The sequence below is a fragment of the Protomyctophum bolini genome, assembly GCF_963924005.1.
Source record: "Protomyctophum bolini genome assembly, chromosome: 7".
Classification (NCBI taxonomy): domain Eukaryota; kingdom Metazoa; phylum Chordata; class Actinopteri; order Myctophiformes; family Myctophidae; genus Protomyctophum; species Protomyctophum bolini.
The window spans coordinates 22,752,323-22,773,686 of record NC_137868.1 but is presented as its reverse complement, the minus strand read 5'-3'; the positions used below and the strand labels follow the sequence as shown (position 1 = coordinate 22,773,686).

At 40.0% G+C, this 21,364-nt stretch overlaps 1 protein-coding gene across 1 annotated transcript; it reads right to left on the bottom strand.

Annotated features, from left to right (window-relative positions):
- Positions 1 to 9,870: 9,870 nt before the first annotated feature.
- On the bottom strand, positions 9,871 to 19,477 carry nes (nestin). The gene is made up of 4 exons (XM_080768960.1): positions 18,499 to 19,477; positions 16,801 to 16,925; positions 13,845 to 13,918; positions 9,871 to 12,948 (listed from the first exon to the last, which is right to left on the bottom strand). The coding sequence occupies exons 1-4, from the start codon at positions 19,327 to 19,329 to the stop codon at positions 10,472 to 10,474; spliced, it is 3,507 nt and encodes a 1,168-aa protein (XP_080625086.1). The 5' UTR covers positions 19,330 to 19,477; the 3' UTR covers positions 9,871 to 10,471.
- Between the last annotated feature and the right edge of the window lie 1,887 nt (positions 19,478 to 21,364).

Genomic DNA, 21,364 nt, shown 5'->3' with positions numbered 1-21,364 from the left:
TTTCATCATTTTTGAGGATTTGAAAAAAATGACGAAATGACAAAAACGATGGGTTATAGCCCATGTTTTTTGAAATTTCAAAAAAAAAAGTTAGCCTCGTTTCTCATCATTTTGGACCATGGGCTATAGCCCATATCGTACGGCATACTATAGCGCGCCGTTTTTCATCATTTTTGAGGATTAAAAAAAAATGACGAAATGACAAAAACGATGGGTTATAGCCCATGTTTTTTGAAATTTTGAAAAAAAAAGTTAGCCTCGTTTCTCATCATTTTGGACCATGGGCTATAGCCCATATCGTACGGCATACTATAGCGCGCCGTGTTTCATCATTTTTGAGGATTTGAAAAAAATGACAAAAACGATGGGTTATAGCCCATGTTTTTTGAAATTTTGAAAAAAAAAGTTAGCCTCGTTTCTCATCATTTTGGACCATGGGCTATAGCCCATATCGTACGGCATACTATAGCGCGCCGTTTTTCATCATTTTTGAGGATTTGAAAAAAATGACGAAATGACAAAAACGATGGGTTATAGCCCATGTTTTTTGAAATTTAGAAAAAAATAGTTAGCCTCGTTTCTCATCATTTTGGACCATGGGCTATAGCCCATATCGTACGGCATACTATAGCGCGCCGTTTTTCATCATTTTTGAGGATTTAAAAAAAATTACGAAATGACAAAAACGATGGGTTATAGCCCATGTTTTTTGAAATTTTGGAAAAAAGAGTTAGCCTCGTTTCTCATCATTTTGGACCATGGGCTATAGCCCATATCGTACGGCATACTATAGCGCGCCGTTTTTCATCATTTTTGAGGATTTAAAAAAAATGACGAAATGACAAAAACGATGGGTTATAGCCCATGTTTTTTGAAAATTTAAAAAAAAAAGTTAGCCTCGTTTCTCATAATTTTGGACCATGGGCTATAGCCCATATCGTACGGCATACTATAGCGCGCCGTTTTTCATCATTTTTGAGGATTTGAAAAAAATGACGAAATGACAAAAACGATGGGTTATAGCCCATGTTTTTTGAAATTTAGAAAAAAATAGTTAGCCTCGTTTCTCATCATTTTGGACCATGGGCTATAGCCCATATCGTACGGCATACTATAGCGCGCCGTTTTTCATCATTTTTGAGGATTTGAAAAAAATGACGAAATGACAAAAACGATGGGTTATAGCCCATGTTTTTTGAAATTTTGGAAAAAAAAGTTAGCCTCGTTTCTCATCATTTTGGACCATGGGCTATAGCCCATATCGTACGGCATACTATAGCGCGCAGTTTTTCATCATTTTTGAGGATTTTTTAAAAATGACGAAATGACAAAAACTATGGGTTATAGCCCATGTTTTTTGAAATTTTGAAAAAAAAGTTAGCCTCGTTTCTCATCATTTTGGACCATGGGCTATAGCCCATATCGTACGGCATACTATAGCGCGCCGTTTTTCATCATTTTTGAGGATTTGAAAAAAATGACGAAATGACAAAAACGATGGGTTATAGCCCATGTTTTTTGAAATTTTGAAAAAAAAAGTTAGCCTCGTTTCTCATCATTTTGGACCATGGGCTATAGCCCATATCGTACGGCATACTATAGCGCGCCGTGTTTCATCATTTTTGAGGATTTGAAAAAAATGACAAAATTACAAAAACGATGGGTTATAGCCCATGTTTTTTGAAATTTTGAAAAAAAAAGTTAGCCTCGTTTCTCATCATTTTGGACCATGGGCTATAGCCCATATCGTACGGCATACTATAGCGCGCCGTTTTTCATCATTTTTGAGGATTTTAAAAAAATGACGAAATGACAAAAACGATGGGTTATAGCCCATGTTTTTTGAAATTTTGAAAAAAAAAGTTAGCCTCGTTTCTCATCATTTTGGACCATGGGCTATAGCCCATATCGTACGGCATACTATAGCGCGCCGTTTTTCATCATTTTTGAGGATTTGAAAAAAATGACGAAATGACAAAAACGATGGGTTATAGCCCATTTTTTTTGAAATTTAGAAAAAAATAGTTAGCCTCGTTTCTCATCATTTTGGACCATGGGCTATAGCCCATATCGTACGGCATACTATAGCGCGCCGTTTTTCATCATTTTTGAGGATTTGAAAAAAATGACGAAATGACAAAAACGATGGGTTATAGCCCATGTTTTTTGAAATTTTGAAAAAAATAGTTAGCCTCGTTTCTCATCATTTTGGACCATGGGCTATAGCCCATATCGTACGGCATACTATAGCGCGCCGTTTTTCATCATTTTTGAGGATTTTAAAAAAAATGACGAAATGACAAAAACGATGGGTTATAGCCCATGTTTTGTGAAATTTTGAAAAAAAAAATTAGCCTCGTTTCTCATCATTTTGGACCATCGGCTATAGCCCATATCGTACGGCATACTATAGCGCGCCGTTTTTCATCATTTTTGAGGATTTAAAAAAAATTACGAAATGACAAAAACGATGGGTTATAGCCCATGTTTTTTGAAATTTTGGAAAAAAAAGTTAGCCTCGTTTCTCATCATTTTGGACCATGGGCTATAGCCCATATCGTACGGCATACTATAGCGCGCCGTGTTTCATCATTTTTGAGGATTTGAAAAAAATGACGAAATGACAAAAACGATGGGTTATAGCCCATGTTTTTTGAAATTTCAAAAAAAAAGGTTAGCCTCGTTTCTCATCATTTTGGACCATGGGCTATAGCCCATATCGTACGGCATACTATAGCGCGCCGTTTTTCATCATTTTTGAGGATTTAAAAAAAATGACGAAATGACAAAAACGATGGGTTATAGCCCATGTTTTTTGAAATTTTGAAAAAAAAAGTTAGCCTCGTTTCTCATCATTTTGGACCATGGGCTATAGCCCATATCGTACGGCATACTATAGCGCGCCGTGTTTCATCATTTTTGAGGATTTGAAAAAAATGACAAAATGACAAAAACGATGGGTTATAGCCCATGTTTTTTGAAATTTTGAAAAAAAAAGTTAGCCTCGTTTCTCATCATTTTGGACCATGGGCTATAGCCCATATCGTACGGCATACTATAGCGCGCCGTTTTTCATCATTTTTGAGGATTTGAAAAAAATGACGAAATGACAAAAACGATGGGTTATAGCCCATGTTTTTTGAAATTTAGAAAAAAATAGTTAGCCTCGTTTCTCATCATTTTGGACCATGGGCTATAGCCCATATCGTACGGCATACTATAGCGCGCCGTTTTTCATCATTTTTGAGGATTTTTAAAAAATGACGAAATGACAAAAACGATGGGTTATAGCCCATGTTTTTTGAAATTTTGAAAAAAAAAGTTAGCCTCGTTTCTCATCATTTTGGACCATGGGCTATAGCCCATATCGTACGGCATACTATAGCGCGCCGTTTTTCATCATTTTTGAGGATTTGAAAAAAATGACGAAATGACAAAAACGATGGGTTATAGCCCATTTTTTTTGAAATTTAGAAAAAAATAGTTAGCCTCGTTTCTCATCATTTTGGACCATGGGCTATAGCCCATATCGTACGGCATACTATAGCGCGCCGTTTTTCATCATTTTTGAGGATTTGAAAAAAATGACGAAATGACAAAAACGATGGGTTATAGCCCATGTTTTTTGAAATTTTGAAAAAAATAGTTAGCCTCGTTTCTCATCATTTTGGACCATGGGCTATAGCCCATATCGTACGGCATACTATAGCGCGCCGTTTTTCATCATTTTTGAGGATTTTAAAAAAATGACGAAATGACAAAAACGATGGGTTATAGCCCATGTTTTGTGAAATTTTGAAAAAAAAATTAGCCTCGTTTCTCATCATTTTGGACCATGGGCTATAGCCCATATCGTACGGCATACTATAGCGCGCCGTTTTTCATAATTTTTGAGGATTTAAAAAAAATTACGAAATGACAAAAACGATGGGTTATAGCCCATGTTTTTTGAAATTTTGGAAAAAAAAGTTAGCCTCGTTTCTCATCATTTTGGACCATGGGCTATAGCCCATATCGTACGGCATACTATAGCGCGCCGTTTTTCATCATTTTTGAGGATTTGAAAAAAATGACGAAATGACAAAAACGATGGGTTATAGCCCATTTTTTTTGAAATTTAGAAAAAAATAGTTAGCCTCGTTTCTCATCATTTTGGACCATGGGCTATAGCCCATATCGTACGGCATACTATAGCGCGCCGTTTTTCATCATTTTTGAGGATTTAAAAAAAAATGACGAAATGACAAAAACGATGGGTTATAGCCCATGTTTTGTGAAATTTTGAAAAAAAAAATTAGCCTCGTTTCTCATCATTTTGGACCATCGGCTATAGCCCATATCGTACGGCATACTATAGCGCGCCGTTTTTCATCATTTTTGAGGATTTAAAAAAAATTACGAAATGACAAAAACGATGGGTTATAGCCCATGTTTTTTGAAATTTTGGAAAAAAAAGTTAGCCTCGTTTCTCATCATTTTGGACCATGGGCTATAGCCCATATCGTACGGCATACTATAGCGCGCCGTGTTTCATCATTTTTGAGGATTTGAAAAAAATGACGAAATGACAAAAACGATGGGTTATAGCCCATGTTTTTTGAAATTTCAAAAAAAAAGGTTAGCCTCGTTTCTCATCATTTTGGACCATGGGCTATAGCCCATATCGTACGGCATACTATAGCGCGCCGTTTTTCATCATTTTTGAGGATTTAAAAAAAATGACGAAATGACAAAAACGATGGGTTATAGCCCATGTTTTTTGAAATTTTGAAAAAAAAAGTTAGCCTCGTTTCTCATCATTTTGGACCATGGGCTATAGCCCATATCGTACGGCATACTATAGCGCGCCGTGTTTCATCATTTTTGAGGATTTGAAAAAAATGACAAAATGACAAAAACGATGGGTTATAGCCCATGTTTTTTGAAATTTTGAAAAAAAAAGTTAGCCTCGTTTCTCATCATTTTGGACCATGGGCTATAGCCCATATCGTACGGCATACTATAGCGCGCCGTTTTTCATCATTTTTGAGGATTTGAAAAAAATGACGAAATGACAAAAACGATGGGTTATAGCCCATGTTTTTTGAAATTTAGAAAAAAATAGTTAGCCTCGTTTCTCATCATTTTGGACCATGGGCTATAGCCCATATCGTACGGCATACTATAGCGCGCCGTTTTTCATCATTTTTGAGGATTTTTAAAAAATGACGAAATGACAAAAACGATGGGTTATAGCCCATGTTTTTTGAAATTTTGAAAAAAAAAGTTAGCCTCGTTTCTCATCATTTTGGACCATGGGCTATAGCCCATATCGTACGGCATACTATAGCGCGCCGTTTTTCATCATTTTTGAGGATTTGAAAAAAATGACGAAATGACAAAAACGATGGGTTATAGCCCATTTTTTTGAAATTTAGAAAAAAATAGTTAGCCTCGTTTCTCATCATTTTGGACCATGGGCTATAGCCCATATCGTACGGCATACTATAGCGCGCCGTTTTTCATCATTTTTGAGGATTTGAAAAAAATGACGAAATGACAAAAACGATGGGTTATAGCCCATGTTTTTTGAAATTTTGAAAAAAATAGTTAGCCTCGTTTCTCATCATTTTGGACCATGGGCTATAGCCCATATCGTACGGCATACTATAGCGCGCCGTTTTTCATCATTTTTGAGGATTTTAAAAAAATGACGAAATGACAAAAACGATGGGTTATAGCCCATGTTTTGTGAAATTTTGAAAAAAAAAATTAGCCTCGTTTCTCATCATTTTGGACCATGGGCTATAGCCCATATCGTACGGCATACTATAGCGCGCCGTTTTTCATCATTTTTGAGGATTTAAAAAAAATTACGAAATGACAAAAACGATGGGTTATAGCCCATGTTTTTTGAAATTTAAAAAAAAAAAGTTAGCCTCGTTTCTCATCATTTTGGACCATGGGCTATAGCCCATATCGTACGGCATACTATAGCGCGCCGTTTTTCATCATTTTTGAGGATTTGAAAAAAATGACGAAATGACAAAAACGATGGGTTATAGCCCATGTTTTTTGAAATTTAGAAAAAAATAGTTAGCCTCGTTTCTCATCATTTTGGACCATGGGCTATAGCCCATATCGTACGGCATACTATAGCGCGCCGTTTTTCATCATTTTTGAGGATTTGAAAAAAATGACGAAATGACAAAAACGATGGGTTATAGCCCATGTTTTTTGAAATTTTGAAAAAGAAAGTTAGCCTCGTTTCTCATCATTTTGGACCATGGGCTATAGCCCATATCGTACGGCATACTATAGCGCGCCGTTTTTCATCATTTTTGAGGATTTTTAAAAAATGACGAAATGACAAAAACGATGGGTTATAGCCCATGTTTTTTGAAATTTTGAAAAAAACAGTTAGCCTCGTTTCTCATCATTTTGGACCATGGGCTATAGCCCATATCGTACGGCATACTATAGCGCGCAGTTTTTCATCATTTTTGAGGATTTTAAAAAAATGACGAAATGACAAAAACTATGGGTTATAGCCCATGTTTTTTGAAATTTTGAAAAAAAAAGTTAGCCTCGTTTCTCATCATTTTGGACCATGGGCTATAGCCCATATCGTACGGCATACTATAGCGCGCCGTTTTTCATCATTTTTGAGGATTTTAAAAAAATGACGAAATGACAAAAACGATGGGTTATAGCCCATGTTTTTTGAAATTTTGAAAAAAAAAGTTAGCCTCGTTTCTCATCATTTTGGACCATGGGCTATAGCCCATATCGTACGGCATACTATAGCGCGCAGTTTTTCATCATTTTTGAGGATTTTTAAAAAATGACGAAATGACAAAAACTATGGGTTATAGCCCATGTTTTTTGAAATTTTGAAAAAAAAAGTTAGCCTCGTTTCTCATCATTTTGGACCATGGGCTATAGCCCATATCGTACGGCATACTATAGCGCGCCGTTTTTCATCATTTTTGAGGATTTGAAAAAAATGACGAAATGACAAAAACGATGGGTTATAGCCCATGTTTTTTGAAATTTCAAAAAAAAAAGTTAGCCTCGTTTCTCATCATTTTGGACCATGGGCTATAGCCCATATCGTACGGCATACTATAGCGCGCCGTTTTTCATCATTTTTGAGGATTTAAAAAAAATGACGAAATGACAAAAACGATGGGTTATAGCCCATGTTTTTTGAAATTTTGAAAAAAAAGGTTAGCCTCGTTTCTCATCATTTTGGACCATGGGCGCACCACTAAGAAAAATCTTTTTCCTCCACGGTGGAAATGGCTAACAGGCTAACCCTGTACACAATATATATTAGCCACTGTCTAGCTAAATCAATACAGTGATATATCTGAGGCCCTACCACTCACTTCATATTGTCCTAAATCATTGTTTCAGGCGGGCTCATTTGAATGGCCTAAAATATTTAGGCATAATCTTCCCTTCTAAATTGGACGAGTTAGTAAAAACTAACTTTGAACCGCTCTGGATAAAATACGGACTGATGTAGAACGATGGTCTTCTTTGATGGTCTTCTTTGTTTCTTTCTATGTGGGGCAAGGCAAACATTATTAAGATGAACTCAACTATCTGCTCCAGGCCTCCATTACATTATTTTAAACAATTTGACCAAATTTGTAATAAGTTCTAATGGAACAACAAACGTCCAAGAATAAGCTTAAAAAATCTACAGAGGCCGGTAGATAAAGGGGGTCTGGGTATACACAATCTCTTGCTCTACCACTATGCATTCACCATGAGGCATATAGTACAATGGACCCTTCCACCGGAAAGGGCCCCGCCATGGTTTAGTCTTGAGAGCACACTTTGTGCTCCTCTGACGCCTATTGAATGTCTCACAACTAAACTGGACTCAATTAGCAAATCATACCCGATCATGTCACACATTCACTGGGTTTGGAGGAAAACTGAAATACTATTAAAGAAATTACAGAATTATGTCATTAGAGATGTAGCATACCAATGGATGAGAAGTTATCTTGAAAATAGGTATCAGTTTGTCAATGTCAATAATGTCAACTCAGTACCAGGGAAAGTCCTCTGTGGGGTACCCCAAGGCTCGGTGGTGGGCCCAAAGCTTTTTATTCTTTATATAAACGATATTTGTATAGAGTATTAAACCGGTTACAATTTGATAATTTTGCAGATGATACAACTTTACTTTGCTCTGGAAACACAATGAATGAACTTTTGGATACAGTCGAAGGGGAGTTGAAGAATTTAAAGGAATGGTTTGATATAAATGAGCTATCACTGAATGTAAGCAAAATTTATTTTATTGTGTTTGGAAACCGAAAAATCAGTGAGGACATCAAACTCAGGATTGACTCAGTAGAAATAGAAAGAGTGTGGGAGAACAAATAATCAATAATCATCATCATAAACTAAATTGGAAACCTCATATAAAGTATATAAAAGCAAAAATATCAAAATCTATTGCAATACTGCACAAACCTAAACATATCCTGGACCAGAAGTCATTATATATCCTGTACTGCTCATTCATAACTCCATATATCACATACTGCGCTGAAGTATGGGGCAACACCTATACAACCACTACAAACTGTATCACCCTACTGCAAAAAAAGCCATAAGGATTGTAAATGGGGTTGAGTAGCAACGTTACGTACATACACAACCTTGCATCTTGTGAGTTCTTGATTTGGCATCAGGTGTTGAAACTGCAGTATCTCGTATTAACACGTGTTGTTTAGGTGTTGCCTGCAACTTTTCACACAATTGTGACACAAACATGTGAGCCAACTTTCAAAGCATAGGGAAGTTAACATCCTGACTCAGAAACCACAAACTGAGTATAATGTAAATATGTTAAACAACACAGACGTGTACCCACACTGCATTACCATACTGATGATTCCCACCATTGGTTATAAAAACTTCAGATTTGTCATGTTTCTAGTAGTGAGTCAGAAGCCAGATACTAGCTTCAATAATTCCCACCAGTCATTCTGAACAGAAATGTGACCGGCTGCGGTTAGCTTCCTTTATTGGATATCTCTATGGGTGGACTGTTAGCAGATGACTGACCACCAAAATAGCTGTCATTGTTCAACAAACTGACTAATGAATGACAGAAGGGGGTGGGTGGTGGGGGTACGGCTGGGTTAGGGGGGGCAGAGGAGATGAGGTCACCCATTGTTTCATACTTCTGCCGGGGCATTCCCATGAGATGGCCATTTGCTGTGAAGGGCCCGGGAACTCCTTTGTTAGCTAGCCTGCTTTGAGCCCCGCAGATCTGGGATGCTGCCAAAGACCACCCAGCCCCCACCCGAGACACACACACACACACACACACACACACACACACACACACACACACACACACACACACACACACACACACACACACACACACACACACACACACACACACACACACACACACACACCTTCCTTCCTCTCTTGAATACATGGATGTTGCTACTGTTTTCTTGACCTTGCCTAAGGACGCAGCTGTGTTCTGAGCTTGTCTATTTGTTTTGTTTGCTAAGGTACAAAATGATCTTATTGATGACTAATAAAATATGCTGTAATTTTGTTTTGTTTTTTTCTCCACCACCTATTTAATAAACAGATTATATCACACACACACACACACACACACACACGTCTTTAAGCACTTAGTACCTGCTCCACTCTGACAACGCACGGCTGTCCAGCATACCCCAGTTCAATTTAGTTATAAGACAACAAGTGCAACCAAAACGCTGCATGCACTATAATATCACCACACAATTTATTTGAAATTAAACTGTACCAAGGCAGTACCAAACTGTACCAACTTTATTTAATGGAAATGTAATAAGATCTAAAATTACAGACCAGACCATACACACATTATCAAAATAAACATGGCTTTCAAATGCACCTTTATTTGCCTTTATGTGTTAAACATGGACAGTTGTACACTGAAAAGGATAAGGATACAGTATATTGTTGTCTTTATGGGAAACTGTGACATTCATGATTCCACAGGGTAACTTAACTCACATTTGTGACTGTGATTTGGTACAATCATTATAGCCATCAATCAATGAGCTGAATCCTTTTCACTTTCAAATGCCTCTGTTCTGTCATAATTCTGTTCCTGTGTGTGCCAATTTTCTTCCTTCCATACGTCCATTCCATAGCATGTGCAGAGTGCACAGGGTTATAACAATTGAACAAGAAACATACTGTACACAGCATTAATTGGTTAGTTAAATATGCCATTGTAAAGAAAAGAAGAGTGATTGGTGCCTAGACAGTCTAGTCTGACAGAAATGGCACAGTATAGTGGTTACTGCATGCACAAAGGAAGAACTTTGGTCTTAATGATAGATTAGATACTTATAGCAGCAAACTGTATTTTACTCTCACAATAATATCTAATAATGTCTTATGTTGAATTTGAAATGCTCTTAGATTCTTATTTGATGGCTTCTACCTATTCTTCCCCAGAGGACCAAGATTCACCTTCATCTTCAGAGTACCTAGAATGGGCTTTATCACCCTCTGCAACATCACTACACAGATGCACGTGTGCATGCCTCTGTTCTTCCTTGTCGCCCAGTGGTTTAGGTGCGTCTGTCTCCGTCCTACCGTTTCCATTGGCCACACTTGGGTTCTCCAAATTGCCCCATGCCAAGGTGTTACTAAGGTCTAGGTTATGATTGGTCTGCTCAGACGTGTGGTTGCTGAAATCATCTGGTTGATATGAGGCACTGGTCTCCAAATTAGAACCCCAGAAGTCATCTTTCATGCCACTGCTGACTAAATCGTGGACGCCCTTATCTCTGCCATTGGTTTTCAAATATTTGTTTAAGCCCTTCACCGGGGAGATGTCTGTCTTTACTGGTATTCTCTGTGGAGAAGCCTCAGAGGACTCTTCATTCAGAGTCACTGTGCCCCGATAAATGCTGTCTGTGTTGTGGAAATAGCTCTGAGCTGTTTCATGCACACCATCGTACATGTAGTCATCGGCAAACTGGCCTCTGGTTTCTATTTCTTTGCTTGACCTCTCTAGGACTTCCCATTCAGCTGTTTGTGGAACTTCTGGGAATGCAAGACAGTCTGCACTCTTTCCCACAGAATGTTCCAGGGAATCACTAGATACCTCAAAGGATACAGTCTCTTCTTGTATTGTGTTTCGGACAGCTGCATCCAACAAGTCTTCCTCATCTGATACCACATGGGTGATGGAGACTGGCTGAGAATGTTGGCAAATGTTAGATGACTCATCCTCCATGCTATTGGATTTTTCTACAGTGTGGACCTGACTCTCAGGTCTGCTGTTGTGATCACTACAAACTGGCAGATTATCAGATTTATTGTCAGTGAACTGTTGTTCTGCAAAGTGCTTGCTATATGAAGCAGTAGATAATTGTTCCAGCTCTTGTTCCACAAGTTTGTCCACTCTATCTAGTTCTTCATCGCAATCTACATTAGAAATGACTGTCGTTGCCACTGGTTCAGTGAGTTCTTCAGTTTCTTCATCAGAATACTCTTTGTTGACTTTAACAATCATGTCAGCTTTCTCATAGTTTCCCAAGGTAGTGTATCCCAGATCATAATCCTCACCCAAGGGTTCTCCTTCTATATCTTCACACAGGTCCTCCATGGTTCCAAATGTTTTCGATTTGCTTTCATTCCATTTACCAATTCCTGTTTCTCCGACATTCCTGTCCTCCTCGCCCTCACTGGATTCAGTTTCATCCACATGTGATGCTTGAGTGGTGTCAGTCTCATCACTCTTGTATCGAATCAGAGGTCGAGTGTCAGCAACTGTGTTATCCTGAGCGTAACTATCACTTTCCAGTTCCGTCTTCCATGACACTGAGACATTTTGAGAATCTTCTTCCTCATCATTGTCTTCTTCAGCTTGATCCACATAGGGTTGCTTTGTGTCATCCTGTTGCCCATAGTCATGTGATTCTGTATGCTTCAGTGTAAAGGTCATGTGGGAGGGCTCATTCTGTATAACTGAAGCAACGTCTGCCTTCATCACTTGCTCATCATGCTCCAATTCTCTTGTTAAAGTATCTTCGTCTGGTTCTGCACGTTGGGTTTCACTCTGATCCAGTTTCCTGCTATCAACTTTCTTGAGATAAACTTTTCTTTCTATGACGCTGTCCCACGAATCCATTTCTTCTCCATCAGGGTACAACTTGTCGTCAACATTTGTTCTCACTACCACTTCATTTGAGATGGAATCGGTCTCTGTTGACTGGTTAAAAACACCATCCTCAGGCTTACATTCAGAAGCTGGACTGGTTGTGCTGGAGTCAAATGCGGGTTCTATCAATGCTTTAGTTTCAGACTCTGAGGTTTCATCTTGAATCTCTTCATTTTTCGCAAATTTCTCGACCCATGTATGTCGTTCATACACTCCTTTTTTTCCTGAAGAGACTTCAAAAGGCACATCCTTAATATGTTCTTCAAAGAAACCTGAGGATACCTGCATCATTGGGAGAGAGCAAGGTGCGAGGTTTTCTGTGTTATATTGAAGATGCTCAGGTTCCTTGTTGAACAGTGGTTCACTGCTGAGGCTGAACTCAACGGTTTCTTGTTCATCAGGCAGGGAGAGAGGTTCAGCATAGCTGACCTCCTCATGGATTTCCTGAGGTCTGAAGTTTTCAACATTGCCACTCTGCAGTATTTTTGGGTAAGGTCTTGACATATAATTTTCTAACTTTGGAGTTTCTGCAGTTAGAGCATCAGTTGGACTCCTGGTTGTTTTCTGGGAAGCTGTAAGAGTTTCATTGAGAGTTGCAGGCTTTTGCATCCAGATGGATGCTGTGGTTATCCCAGTTGGCTTGGACTGTCCATTTACACCACAAATAGATGAGAGGGGAAAGGACATGTGAGTGGTAGACATCTGGCCCCGATCATTTCTTTTAACCCTTCGGGGACTGGAAAGTGCATCTGTGAATGAAATGGAGAGAGCTCATGAATATACAATTTATGTAGCTGCTGTAATAGACATTGAGCTAGGGGACTACAGTTGCAGCAATATCAAAACAAATGAATGCAATTAATTATTTCAAGTAAAAAAATTGCAATGCAAAAATTGCTCTTAATTGTGGCTACTATTTCAAATGTTTCTCCAGTGATCTTAGCATGACAAAGATACTGCAAACCATCTCCCCAAGGCATTATTAGAATACATGTAGGCTAGACACTAATGGGGAGATATTGATCATCACTTCCTTTCCCTATGGTCTAAGTTACCGGAAAGCACAGCCATATGGCTCGATAACCTTTGGGGACCCTCTTAGGTGGCTTGAATTACCAAATTGTCCAAAGTGCCTGGCTCAGCTCCTTTGGCAAAGGCCACCCCTCCCCACGTCAAATGGGATTATGAACAGTAGGCTATACCAAGACATACTCTACCTCAAGGAGGTTCTATAGTCAGGACCAAAATGATACAGTTAATGACGGTTGATGGCAAATGAAATGAAATTTGCTGCAGTTAGCGGGTATTATGTCTGATATCTTGTGGTCACGTCAGTTGGGATCCAGCTCTATATATGTTCCTGTTGTGTGTAATAAACTTTGTGAACCTTTAGCGTGATACTGTCTCGTGTCGCGTTATTGTTCTCCCGGGCCCGCCGCCGCTGTCGCCGTACCAAAGGTATACTTCAACCGGATTGTCACACACCACCCAGCCGGCACAAACTACCTGTCTGTCAAACCAGACGAGGGTCCAGTACTTAGAGTTTACAACAGTGGGGATGTGATATATTGCATTAGCTATGACATACTGCATTAATACTCCATTATGCCATGCTGCGGTTGTATGTTGTATATGCTTTAATTACCAGGAATGTAGACGTGTCTCATCTGGCTTACAGAAGAGATGTCTCCCCTGAGGCTTTCATTGTCCAATAAAGCTCTGTAGAGAGAGATGGCAAGAGATACAGGTCATTTTCATATCCTGTGTACAAAGTTTCATATTATTCATTTATTATTACATTGTTGTCAGGCATGTATCTCAGAAATCTCCATATTACATTTTTGTAATGAATGCCCTACATTGTCATACAAGAGTGTCAAGCAAAATGTGTTGATCACAACGTGTGCTTGTAGATCTGCCCTTTTTGCTATTTGCAATTAAAAGTCTGGCCCAATGCAGCCTGACAGCATGCCGTGGGTTTTGAGTCCCGATCCCGACGATCTTTGCTGCGTGTCACGTGTCTTTCTCTACACCAGGGGTTTTCAACTGATATATGAACCAGGGACCACCACGCTGACTAATAATCAACCTGGGGACCACCACCCTGACTAAGAATCAACCTGGGGACCACCACCCTGACTAAGAATCAACCTGGGGACCACTGTTGAGTTGGGTGAGGGGATATTAAAATTAATATCAAATTTGTAAATTTGAGGTGAATTAAATCAAGCCCTTAACAGTCAGTAATTTAACTGGCATATTATGCTAGTCGTCCGGAGCTATTCCTTTCCCATGGTTGCCCTTACTCTGTTCTCTTAACCTTCCATATTAAACTCATAGATAGCAGACACATGCGATTGCATGATTGCGAACGCAGTGATTGCGAACGCAGTGAGCACTTACTATGAGACCTAGCAGATCATGTCTGTGTGTGTGTCTGTCTGTCCCGCTATCCAAATATGGAGTGTGTTGCATCAGCAATCACTCAGCTCCATATATGGGCACAAAAGGGGCCAGGTCCACTCAGCTCCATATATGGGCACAAAAGGGGCCAGGTCCACATATACAGTAACAGCGGGACAGACACACAGACAGACAGACAGACAGACATGATCTGCAGGGTCTCAGCTGCGTTCGCTTCCCGCGTTTGCGCGTCTTACTGGTTATATGGGCACATTTGACATTTCCTAATAGACTCAACCAGTCAATCCGGTTCACTTTCCCTTGAAATTTAAACTCCCTTTCTATGGAAGTTCTTGACATCCGACTTCCCAGTAACTGACATTGATGTCATCATACATCACCAGGTCACTTAATGAACTAGTTCGTTTCCCAACTAGTGGTCGATAAAAAACATACTAAATGCATGGCCAGGGACCACGTGCAATACCTTCACGGACCACCAGTGGTCCACGGACCACCAGTTGAAAACCTCTGCTCTACACCATTTCCTGTCTATCTACTCTGTTGCATACTGTCAATAAAGGCAGAACAAGTCAAAAGAATATATGAAATATACTGTAAGTCTGTCTGTGGGTTTTATCATTATTATTGAACCAATGAAAAGTATAAGAGCTTGTGACAAAATAATAACAGTTTTGACCCAACAATATGCTGAGAGGAGAGTAAGATTATTGTTGCTCTCTTGAGCGAGAGTAGGCTAGAAGCTCTAGTTATGGAAGTAGGGGAAAGGCATTGCCTTCGAGTAACCATCTGCAGAGCCTCTGCCATCATTTCCTTCCTCACACGCACAGAGGCTTGCACATGCACGCTTGCAGCGTATAGGCACACACACACACACACACACACACACACACACACACACACTCTACTGCAACTAAATTCAAGCTGGTCAACTATTTATGATAATTTTGCTACTACTCACTTTTATAAAGTGATCCATCCGTTATATAGTTAACATGGTGTCTCTTGTTTTTTTTAAGTCATCAGTGTTCTGCTGTGTGTTGTCATTTTATGTCTGTACTTCATTTAATAAAAACAACATTTTAATTAACTTTTATTAAAATGTTGAGCAACAATATACAGATTCATATACACAATAACCTGAGGTGGAGAGATGTCATTGAGGTTTGTCCTCTGGTTTTCAGCTTACTGCCTAGTCCTGTTACTCTAGACTCCCATAGCTCATGTTACTGGTGTCTTCTTGTGGTTGTGTGGGGGTCGGTAGACTCGGTACTGAGGAGGGGGTGGAGTGATGGGAGAAACGAGATGCAGCCATGCAGCTATAGCTCTATATAAAGTTACTTGGCTTGCTAAAGTGAGGCTGGTCTTTGCAGTGAAATTGTCCCTTTTCTTTTAGTCCAGATAGCAGTATAGATTCCTCTCGGACAACAAGTTGTAATTCCTGGCTATAGATTATATGTTATTAATTATACAAGCTTGATCAGCATGTTCAGATTTGGGTATAAGCAGCATTGGCTGGTTTATTGCCTGCAGGGTGAATAACTGAATATCCCTCTCTCTCCATCTTTCTTTCCTTCTCCCTCCCTCCCTCCCTCCACCTCACTCTCATATTTCAAATGGGTATATCTGCAGCCAATCAATGATCAATCAGTCAAATCCAGCCATCACATAATGGGTTAGCCATTATGTCAATCTAGATTTGGAGGGTTAGGGTTAGGGTTAGGCTGAGATGGTGATGCAAGGTGCTTATGTCACTGTAGCATACTGCAGTGGTTCTCAAAGTGAGGTCCGGGGACCCCCAGGGGTCCTTGAGGGAGTTCCAGGGGGTCCCCAGCTAAATGATAGTTTGGAACCAAATGGACTCTTATGGTTCTGTAACTCTGAGAGTGTACTAACGGGTCCATTTGGTTCCATTTTTACACTCCCAGAGTTAAATTGACATTGATTTTACAATATAAATTGGGTTCTCAGAGATAGAAATGCCATTAAATGGGGGTCCGTAGCCTAATGCATGTCAAACTGGGGGTCCTTGAAATTAAACGGGTTGAGAAACACTGCTAGAGCCGTAAAAACCTTCTCTCATGGCATATTGTTTCAAATGGGGGTCCGCAGGCTAATTAGTGTCAATTTGGGGGTCCTTGACATGAAAATGTTTGGGAAGGACTGGCCTACTGTACCTGTATGTGGCTACCTCCAGATCCAGGGACATCTTCAGCTGTAGTAACTCTCGACTGTCCACAAGGAGGCCATCAATGTGTTGGCTCAGCTCTTCTTTTTCTGCCTCCAAGCTCTCCAGGTGGTCCTGCCAAACAGGAAGAGGAAGTGATGAAAATGTTCCACAAACATTCTGACTGCACATGTACAGTGTGGAAAAATACAGTTTGGTTATATGTTTACAACCTATTATTGTAGTTAGTACAGGCTTAAGAATGCTACGTATATGCATCTACAGTATAATTAGAAAGAACCTGCTTTATATACAATGTTGTTACGTGTTAAGTGGGGGACATCAGGCAGGCAAACTCAGTATCCTGAATCTCTATCGCACAGCCTTTGTATAAACTATTGTACTGTTGTTTGTATTTGTTGATCTTATTATATTTTTAATGTTGTTGTTGTTGTTAATGTTTTGTTATTGTGAAGCACTTTGTAAACTTGTTTTTGAAAAGGTGCTATAAAAATAAAGTTATATTAATGTATTATTATACCCACTATGCATCTAATGTTGACCACTGAGCAGCTCCACTGAAACAACTATATTCACTGTTGTTACAAAGTTCAACTTAAAGTCTCAAAGGATAGTAGCACCTGAAAACTGACTAGACCAGAGACAAATAAAATTAATAAATACAATTACAGTTTAGGCATTTAGCTAATGCTCTTATCCAAAGCAACTTAAAGTAAATGGCATGAAGCCTAGTCAACAAACGACAGTAATTCTAATGAAACATCCTAAATACATCTAAATATACCATTCGTAGCATCTGTGGTCAAGCAAACAGTGTATGTCTATGAAAATAACATAACATGTTAATTACACATAGCAACAACTAACCCTGAACAAGTGGAATGACCAGCATAAAAAAGACTACCACAATATCACAATGAGTCATTAAAATCATGGAGGCACAAGCCCAACAAAACAGCTACAGGTGCTGTATACTGTAGGTCACAAGTGCTCCATCAATCTGCAACATTCAACAGCGAAGCATCATGTGGAGTACAGTATTGGTGGCAATTCATATCTTTCAAAAATCATGGGAAAACAGCTAAAAAATATATATTATGTTTATCAAGTGCCCAGGTCACGCATACTAGTGTGGCAGTGGCTATTTTGATCTATTTGAGTATCCTGTCATGTTCATGACATCCAGTATTGTGACTGATTCAGGCATGGACTGGCACAGACAATTGGCCCTGGCATTTGTGGTCTTCACCGGCCCAAAGATAGCTCAAAGACGCTACTATGTCTTTTTTATTACTTTTTCATTTTGTTTTGGCTCAGCCCCGGCCCCATGAATGCCCAGCCCTTCTGACATTTGTCAGAATTGCCAGACTGTCCAATCCTGGCCTGGACTGATTTCTTATGTTGTGTGCAACATACAATTGGTTTTAACTACTACATGAATTGGACATGTTACAGAATAAAATACATGATGTTGATAATTCAACTAAACTACAACACATTAATAAAATAATAAAAAGGCTCAACATCAATTAATCGAAAGTATTAATGTTAAAGCATGGAGCAAATTTCATTTATTGTTTTAAGGGAACTGCACTGTTAAAAGTGAAAGATTCAAGGTGATTCACATTAAATGTCACAACATTACAGGTACAAAAATACAAAAATCACATGATATGGAACCACTTACCTGGAGTTGTGGGCGTTCCTGGCTGTGTCTGTCGCTCTGGTGGATTACACTCTTCTCCAGGTACTGTCTGATATCCTGGGCTGAAGATAGCTCCTTCTGAAGGCTTTGGAGCCTCAGCTGGCTCTCACTCTTCTCCTGGTCAACTTTGATCAAGCGGTGCCGGGCTTGGCCGAGAGACTCCTCCAGCTGTCCCAGTTGGATCTCATAGGCCTCTGTTGCCTCCTGCCAGGCGCTTGCGGCCCTTTGGGAGTACTCTTGTCCCAACTGGAGGAGGCTGGGCACCTGGTTGCTCATCACAGCAGATGGGGGTGCCATGATGGGTCGAGAGCGTATCAGTGTGGCCTCGAAGTGGGCTACCTCCTCTTGATGGGCTTGAATCTGCAGCTCAATTTCCTGCTCCAGCTGGCGGACCTTCTCTCTCAGCCATATCTGTGCTCTCTGCTCCACCTCCGTCTCCTTTCTGCTTGCATCCACCTTCTTCTTGGATTCTGTCTGGGCCTCAGCCACTCTTTGCCTCTGTGCAGCCAGAGCTTCAAGTTCCTCCACCAGGCTCCCCACCTCCAGATCTGCTCTGTCCCTCTCCTGCCAGAGCGCCTGCACCTCCTGTCTCGCCAGCCTCAGCTCCTTCTCCAAGCCTTTCCTGTGCGTTGAGACCCCCTGGTTGCTCTGTCTGCGGGCGTGGATCTCCTGGCGCAGCAAATCATTCTCTTCCTCCAGCTGTTGGACGCGGCCCAAATAGGACTCCAAGCGTTGGTTGAGGTTCAGCATCAGGTGCTTCTCCTCACCCAGGTGGCTGTGGCGGTGCCGATGATGTCTGCCGATGACCTCCATGTCAACAGGATTGGCAGAGAAATAGAGAGATATTTGGCAAGAGGCCTAACTCTGATGTACACTGACTGTGATTGGGGAGCCTGTGTGGTCGCTCTCAAAGCTTGAGCCCAGTGGGTGTCTGTACACTGTGTGTGTGTGTGTGTGTGTGTGTGTGTGTGTGTGTGTGTGTGTGTGTGCGTGCGTGCGTGCATATGAGTATGTGAGTGCGACTCCTGTGAGGCTCTGTGCCTCCTGTAGTGTGACCGCCAGCAAACGCCTCCCCTTTCATATGGGACTTAATGAAGTGGGTGGAGAGACAGGGAGAGGAGGAGGGATGGAGAAGGATTGTCAGGAGGGGGGGAGATGATGGAGAGGGGGGAGGGAGACAGAGAGGGGACAGTGAGAGAGAGAGAGAGAGAGAGAGAGAGAGAGAGAGAGAGAACGAGAGAGAGAGAGAGAGAGAGAGAGAGAGAGAGAGAGAGAGAGAGAGAGAGAGAGGTGGTGATGTGAGGGGGAAAAGTGATGTAATTTTCCAGGTTAACTCTATGCTGGAAAATGTGTAATTTTACTCTGTAATAAAGCAGTGTGGGCTAATTAATCGGTCACAGTTTCATAATTTCTGAACAAGGGACAAAACATTGGGAAAGAAATAGGAAACTGTGGCCACTCCAAAATATACAATGATAATTAAAGTAGGGTCAGACATTATAAAGAAAGATGGTTCCAAATTGCCCTCACTGTCTCCCTCTGTTGGTGTTGTTAAAGCATTACAGCAGCCTGCTCTTCATATACATATGTGACAGAATCCAGCAAAAAGGCCCTCAACTCTACTTTTCTATTTTTCAGCCTTTCACCCAAAGCTGAGAAAAGTCCCTTTCAATATTCACAACATTTTTAACACCTTAGAGCTGGACAGAAGTGGGTGTGACAATGGGAGGGACAATAGGTACTTAACTCCACCCACAATGACCACCTTAGAACGTTTTAGCTGTCAACAGTGCAACACTAGAAACACTGACATGTTTAAGCCAGTAGAACAAACAATGCAATTTGTAAGGTGCCCCAATAAACCCTTTTGAAAGTACTAAGTATTAAATACTAAGTATAAGTATTCAAGTATTAAATACTAAGTATTCAATTTAACTTATACACTACCTGGTTGTAAATAGCTGCAGTACACCATTTTATGCAGGTCTACTTTAAGCAATCAAAGTCAGACAATTGACCCATTATTAAAAATAAAATTAAAACGATGCATCAGGCTATGATGAGTTGTGCGCTTGTAGATTTGCTATTTTTAATAAACAGATCTGTCCACATGCAGTCAAAATGCCTTGTTTCTATTTAGTGTGCAAGGCTTACATCCGGTCTAAAGCCCACCCACTGTATGCGCTGATTTCCATACACAATACATACACGATCCGTATCCTCCCCTCACCGGATGTTGAATTAACAGTGCTAACAGCCGTATTTGAACGACGTATATCCAATCTTTTACACAATAAACCGATTTCCCGACATTTACTTTTCACTTGATACCGCTTCGTAGAGAGGGCCTACACAAAAGATTTTCGTAGTTTACATAGTATTTTGATTTTTTTATTCACATAAGAAATAAGTTGCAGGTAGGAGCATGTTGGAGTGTGGTAAAGCAACTTAAGCATAATACATTCATAATTCATAACATTCATTGAATGTTGATCACAATAAAAATAATTTCGTGACACCGCCTAAATTAGGCTATATTCCAGCTTTGCATAAATATCTTATATTGTTGGCATCTTGTTCAAGTTGTTTGTTGACTGTAAAGGGCTCAATAGCATGTGACAGCAGTCTTTGTTTCAATGTTCTCTTTTTTCTGCACTGCACCAGAAACAAGAAACTGGTTACAGTACCATGTCAACAGTCTTATACTGTACATGCACTAGTAGGAATGAGTGAATTGATTGATTGATTGAAATATTTATTAACAGAACAGGAATTCATCATAAGGGAAGCAAAAAGGGAAAAGGGGGAATGATTCACCACGATTTAATTTGGTGGGGAAAGGTCAGTC

Bases quoted from the DNA above. Each gene is read 5' to 3' on its own strand.
- nes (XM_080768960.1), bottom strand. From the start codon at position 19,329: ATGGAGGTCATCGGCAGACATCATCGGCACCGCCACAGCCACCTGGGT. The intron at 16,926-18,498 runs GTAAGTGGTTCC...CCTGTTTGGCAG, and splicing joins AGGAACGCCCACAACTCCAG to GACCACCTGGAGAGCTTGGA. The intron at 13,919-16,800 runs GTACAGTAGGCC...CTCTCTCTACAG, and splicing joins CTGGAGGTAGCCACATACAG to AGCTTTATTGGACAATGAAA.